This window comes from Megalops cyprinoides, chromosome 1, assembly GCF_013368585.1.
Source record: "Megalops cyprinoides isolate fMegCyp1 chromosome 1, fMegCyp1.pri, whole genome shotgun sequence".
Taxonomy (NCBI): domain Eukaryota; kingdom Metazoa; phylum Chordata; class Actinopteri; order Elopiformes; family Megalopidae; genus Megalops; species Megalops cyprinoides.
The window spans coordinates 39,344,680-39,351,294 of NC_050583.1; the positions used below are offsets into that span (position 1 = coordinate 39,344,680).

The following is a 6,615-nucleotide window of genomic DNA, read 5'->3' on the forward strand; positions in this document are numbered from 1 at the left end:
GCACATTGACTTTGAGTTACCACTTACCAGCTAAACATTCTAATGTTAATAGTCAAAGTGCTGGTGACAGACATGAATAGAGTACAGTACTGGAATGTGGAAATCACCATATGCCAATCGGCCATTACTAATCGGGTCACAATTGACTGTAGACAGCTCAACATAGTAAGGGACTCTAGCCTGAGGGATGTTGTTAGACTGGTTTGTCTTAGCAACTGACTCAGTGAAAAGCAACTGGCTCAGTGAAAAACAGTAAAAAAGATGATCTCTTGCACTGTGGTTGTAGTTCATCTTCTGAATCATACATGTCTTTACATTGCAGGCCTTTTTTTTACTTTACTTAAATGTATGTAATGTACTTCGTCCAGAGGAAATGTAATGAGTCTCGGGGTGGGGGCCGGTCCTCCCTGTTCAAGAGTGACTGGGAGGGGTTTGTTAAGATGATATGGGATACTGTCACTGGCCTTTCCCAATTCTATAGGCCTCAGGGCGTGATTTATGCAGGTATGGCACATTTGCGTACAGAAAGTGGTGCTCTCCCCATCATAAATATCCCTCTTGTCAGGCTTACCCCTGAGTGACACAGAGTGAGTATCAGTGCATCTGTCCCCCTCTCCTTGACATCCTGCTGTCAGTGGCCCCTCACTCTGCTTTCTCCATCCATCTGCCCTTGGGTTTCGCAGACACGCTCTCTGTGAACCAGGGAAGGTGGTGACTTACGCTGCGGTCTGTGATCACAACACATGAAAGAAGCTTGTGAAAGAGTTAATGGAGCCCACCTGGGGTATTGCAGCACAGGGGCATGTTTTCGAAGATTGTCATGAATACCAATTCCTGCTGTTTCACGCTGATGGGAGTTCCAGGATTTGGCAAAAGCCTCATGAGCCCATGGATCCGGGAACATGAAGGGGAATTCGGATTACTGCAGCGGCCTCCCCAGGCACCACATCTAAATCCAATGGAACATCTGTGGGATGAGATGGAACGAGCCATTCGGAGTGACGATCCACCACCAGCCAATTTGCAACAATTGTTAGAAGAATTGGGATCGACATGGGCCATCAGCCCTGTGCTGTGCTTTCAACACCATGTTGAACCCATGCTCTGATTAGTTCTGTTCTGAGGGCAAAAGCTGGACCAACTCACTATTAGTTAGATATACTTAATAAAGTAGCCACTCAGTTTATATGGGAAGTTCATGTTAAACAAAGGTTTGCACAACTCAGAAGACCATCACAGCCTTGTTTAATTGCAATTTTTGTTATCATTTAGACTTCTTCCACATTCTGATTTTTTTTCATCTTTCAAATGTGAAGATGATATAAAAATTTCAGAACTTTTCTGTAATTACACAAGTTCACAATGTTTAGTGTGTGTGCACGTGTGTGTGTGTGTGTGTATGTGTGCTTGAGTGCATGTGTCTAAGTGTGTGTGTTTGTGTGTGTATGTGTGTGTGTGTTCACATATGTCAGCTTGAGCATGTACGTGGCTATAAACCCTCACAGGTGCGTTGGCACTATAATAGGGGTGTCTGATACTCACCCCTCTACCCGCTGGTGTTCTCCAGCGGACAGCAGCATAGACTGCATTCCTGGTGTTCCAACCATGGCCTTATATGGGCTGAGCGATCAATACCACACATGTTTTATTAAACGCAGTGCAGGACTCAAACACCTGGACCGCTCCGCTAACTTTAGATCAGGAGGCAGAGATGAGGTGCTGGAGCCTGCAGAAGCAGCAGTCCCCTCCTGATGGCTAGCAGGGGTTCGATATTTCACCCATTCAGTCCAGATCAGGTTTTAATAACCCCATTGAAGTCATTACTTGGATGAAATGGCTGCTGATTGAAAGCTGCAGTAAACTCCACAGGGGCTGTCTGGCTCTGCAGGCCTGGAGCTCGAGACAGATGGAGACAGAAGTGAAGCATGGGGCTCAGCTCCAGACCCAGGATCACTGCTCCGTCAGACGGGAACATGGAGGGGGTGAGCTTCTGAGGCAAAAGCCTCCACACTCCAGGCTGACGGCTCCAAACAAGCCAGGACAATACAAGTGAGGCTCATCCACTGCTACAATCACTATAAATTTAAAATCCATGCAGTGATTCAATACCAGTTAGCTGTTTTTATAGATACGGTTGGACATTAAGCCTTTTAACCAATTGAGAAAAGTGAACAGCAAGACTTGCTGGCCCACATAGCAGGGAAATTTTTTATGTGTCTTAAACCTCTGGCCCATTGCATGTTAACAATAAACAAAGCTGGGTACACCCTCCTGCTCACTGATTGGCTCACAGTGATTGAAGAGCTTATTAAAAAAGCTTATTTTCTGGCAGCAGACCAAGACTCTACAGGTCCTGACCACATCCGATCATGACTAACATGCGTGACAGATCAAATGGACCTTTTGGGTTCACCATATATGAGTTATAGCCTTCCCGGTCTCTACGGGTTGTGAGTCACCAGGAGTGACACCTCTCCCACTGCCAGCTCACCGCTGACCGCGCCGGAGTTACTCTGCAGCCTTTCATCAGGTCCCTTATGCTCTGTGCTCCCAATCACATTTCACACTCCTTTCCGTTGTCACCGTCTCCCTCTCTCGTTCATTTATGCCTCTATATGTTTTTTCTCTGTACATCTAAATATCTTGGTGTCTTCGAAACTGAAATACAGAAAAGCAGAATAGCTACGCAGTGATGTTATTTTTGCCAGTGCAGTTGCCAGTGAAGCTACTTCCAAATAAAACAATGCTATGAGGAGAGACTACACTCAGCCACGCGAATCACTGTCACATTCCTGTGAAATCGCTTGTAACGAGCAGACCGTTTTATCTAGTCAAAGTGGCTGTGGGGGTGTGTAAGATTGGTGACCTCCCTCACCCCCACACAGCTGACCTGCGCTTGGTTTTGCCACCAGCGCTTGGGTCAGTTGTGGGCCTGCTGTCTACCCCTTTGTCCGATGCCGCTCCAGGAGAGAGCTGTCCTACATACTCTACCACACCACCTCGCTTTTACAGTGTATACCATGTATTTGTGCATTTGTGTGTGTGTGTGTGTTTCAGCGTCTTTTTATACTCTAAATGTGGTCCAGATTACATTTTGGCAAGCACCCCTGGACGCATCAAATGGGAAAATATGGAATTCTGTGGTTAGTTGTTTGCTGAAGCAAGGAGTTATGTTTTTTTTTTTTTACTTTTATATATTTCAGACCATAAAAACCCATGTTGCCTCTGGCAGCTGAGTGCTTCATAATTTTGAGGTTTTGTTTTCATGAAGACAATGTTAATATTTCAAAATCGGCTCACACAGATGTGAGGGTAGGAAGGTTAGATTTGGTGCATGATGATGAATCTTTGGTTTCCAAGTACAAGTTCTGTTATGAAAAATGCACTTAAGAATAAACATTTTCCATTCTTTTGCATAACTACTTTGATTAAAGTAGTGTTCATGTCTTGTATTCCCCTAGCTTTTCTGTGACCCTTCAATGTTGTTTTCCATTCCTTACTGATGTTATATTGTATGTTGTCGCTCTGGGTAAGAGTGTCTGCTAAATGCATGCAATGTAATATCATGTATGTTTCTGTTTATTACACACAGCATGTTCAACAGAGGCAGAAATGTACGTTTGAGGGAAAAGAACAGTGCACCTTGCATTGAGCTGAATGCATGCTTGTGTGTGTGCGTGTGTGTTTGTGTGTAAGTTATTGCTGACTGGAATCTCCCTGTAGGGAGGGGTGGTCTGTGTTTTTTCCACTTTGCCATAATGTATTGCTGGCATTCAGCAGCCCTTAATTGGAAGCATGTGTCTTTCTGCAGAGCAGTGCCCCCTTTCTGGCTTGCGGCTGAGACCGGGGGATACGGCGGATTCGTTTGCAGAGGTGTATTTGTTGTGCACGCTCCAAGAGAGAGGAGCAGAGTGTGCCGTCTCCCTCATAGACTTCTCAGAATGGGCTAAATCCGGGGAGGTTTGGGCTTCAGCCCTGGAAATTATATTCCTTTTAGCTTATAGACTTTCCATAGACTTACTGATTCCAATCCTTTTTTGTAGTGGGAAGCTACAGGAATGTTTAATGTGTATACAGTGTTGTGGGTTTTTTTAATCGTTTACAGTCTTTTACCCCCAAATTAATTTGACACCGTGATTTCAGTGACATTGATCAACTTCATAATACGCTAAATGATTCTTCATTTATTTTACCTGGTTTTAGCTGACTATTTGATTTATCAGTTAAAATTGTAACTGCAAAATCATAGCTGTGCTGTCTAGTGAAAGGAAGAGGCAAGCCCACTAATGAATATTATGATTCACTAGAAAATTAATGTACACTTTTGTTTGAGGACATTACTACTTAGCTGTAAATCTAAGATATGTATATTTTGGTAAAGGTATATAACGTATGTAGTCATTTAGCTTTGAGATTTACATGTAAAAAATCTGTGAACGTTTTATCGTTGCTATTTTGATTAGCTAAATTTTATCATTAGGAAGATGCATTTGCTATGCAATAATGTGGTGATAGTAATCAGTCACCCCTCAAGTACATTATTCACTAAATGTAGCTACATATCAGAAATCTCAGTCTGATATGACTTCACTGTGTTTTGTTGGAGGAAGTAGCATCCGTGTCATTTTAATGAGCTACTAATCTAAGTCACATTAAGGTGAATAGTTTGAATTGAATTTTGAAGTATGTACACATTTAAATGGTATGAAATCCGAAATAAAATTGTTCTGTGGTTTTAATGGGCTTTAGCATCCCTTCTGAACTCCCTGTCTTTGTTCCACAGTGTCTGCAAGCAGTTGCGTGAGGGACCCAGACCTCCCCACTGTCCAGTGACACCATGAGTTGGAGCTTCCTCACCCGGCTGCTGGAGGAGATCCACAACCACTCCACCTTTGTGGGGAAGCTGTGGCTGACGGTGCTGATCGTCTTCCGCATCGTGCTGACCGCCGTGGGCGGCGAGTCCATCTACTACGACGAGCAGAGCAAGTTCGTCTGCAACTCGGGCCAGCCGGGCTGCGAGAACGTCTGCTACGACTCCTTCGCACCACTCTCGCACGTGCGCTTCTGGGTCTTCCAGATCATCCTGGTGGCCACGCCCTCGCTCATGTACCTGGGCTACGCCGTCAACAAGATCACCCGCATGGAGCAGGGGAAGTCGGGCGGGGGCGGCGCCGGCGGCCTGAGCCAGCGGAAGCCGCGCAAGATGTTCTTCGGCCGGCGGCAGCACCGGGGGATCGAGGAGGCGGAGGACGACCAGGAGGAGGACCCCATGATCTACGAGGTGCCCGAGATGGAGAGCCGCAGCGAGGCCACGCCGCAGGGGAAGCCCAAGGCGCGGCACGACGGGCGGCAGCGCATCCGCGAGGACGGGCTGATGCGCATCTACGTGCTGCAGCTGCTGGCGCGCACGCTGCTGGAGGTGGGCTTCCTGGCGGGCCAGTACGCCCTGTATGGCTTCGCCGTGCCGCCCGTCTTCGTGTGCTCGGGCAAGCCCTGCCCGCACAGCGTGGACTGCTTCGTGTCTCGGCCCACGGAGAAGACCATCTTCCTGCGCATCATGTACGGCGTGACAGTGCTCTGCCTGGCGCTCAACGTGTGGGAGATGCTGCACCTGGGCGTGGGCACCATCTGCGACATCCTGCGCAGCCGCCGCTGCCCGCCCGAGGAGGACGACTACCAACTGGGCTCCCTGGGGCCCGGGGCGGGCGGCAGGGCGCCGGGGGTGCCGGTGGGCGAGGCCGGGGACGGGCCGGGGTATGGCAGCTACCCCTTCTCCTGGAGCGCCCCCTCGGCCCCGCCGGGCTACAACATTGTGGTGAAGCCGGAGCAGATCCAGTTCACGGACCTGAGCAACGCCAAGATCGCCTGCAAGCAGAACCGGGCCAACATCGCCCAGGAGGAGCAGCAGCAGTTCGGCAGCAACGAGGACAATTTCCCCACAGCGGACGCACGTGGCGCCCTGCAGAAGGAGATCCGGCAAGCCCAGGACCGGCTGGAGGCCGCCATCCAGGCCTATAGCCACCAGCATCCGAACAGCAACAACCACAGCAACATCAGCCAGCCGCACCATGACCGCAAGCACCGCTCCGGCTCCAAGCACGGGGCCAACAAGTGCAGCGGGGGCAGCAGCAGCAACAGCAGCAGCAAGTCCGTGGAGGGCAAGCCTTCTGTGTGGATCTAATAGCCATGCCCACCACCTCTCCCACAGGGCCCACTGCCCTCACCCAGTCCTGGCGTAGATGCCCTCACCTCCTCTTGCCTCTTCTTGCCTGACTGCAGGTCTGTGACCTGACTCCAGCAGACACTTACTTACTCATAACTTTACTGGCAACCAGGGCTGGCTCTCTGAATCACATGGATTCAGTTAGAGTCCATCCACCTCTGTCGTTCCATATTAGTTCTGCATTAGTTCCTCATCAGTGTGTTTCCAGATTACTCAGTTTAAGTGTTCACTCAGTGTCACGGTACTGCTGAAGGGACCTAGATACCTAGATAAACTCAGAATACTTGAATATTTGTGAAGAGTATGTCTAGAGTATGTCTAGCACCATCACATTGATAGTAGAGGCAACGCTTGTGAGGATATTGTGAAAAATTTAGCTAATTCTAATCCAA

General features: G+C 48.4%; 1 protein-coding gene across 2 annotated transcripts; it reads left to right on the forward strand.

Moving 5' to 3' along the window:
* Positions 1-4,837: 4,837 nt before the first annotated feature.
* On the forward strand, positions 4,838-6,224 carry LOC118781626 (gap junction gamma-1 protein-like). 2 transcript variants are annotated; one of them, XM_036534644.1, is made up of 2 exons: positions 4,838-5,667; positions 5,749-6,224. In XM_036534644.1, the coding sequence occupies exons 1-2, from the start codon at positions 4,838-4,840 to the stop codon at positions 6,179-6,181; spliced, it is 1,263 nt and encodes a 420-aa protein (XP_036390537.1). In that variant the 3' UTR covers positions 6,182-6,224. The 2 variants fall into 2 exon arrangements, with proteins under 2 accessions (XP_036390537.1, XP_036390532.1); XM_036534639.1 differs by having other exon boundaries at positions 4,838-6,224.
* Positions 6,225-6,615: the final 391 nt, after the last annotated feature.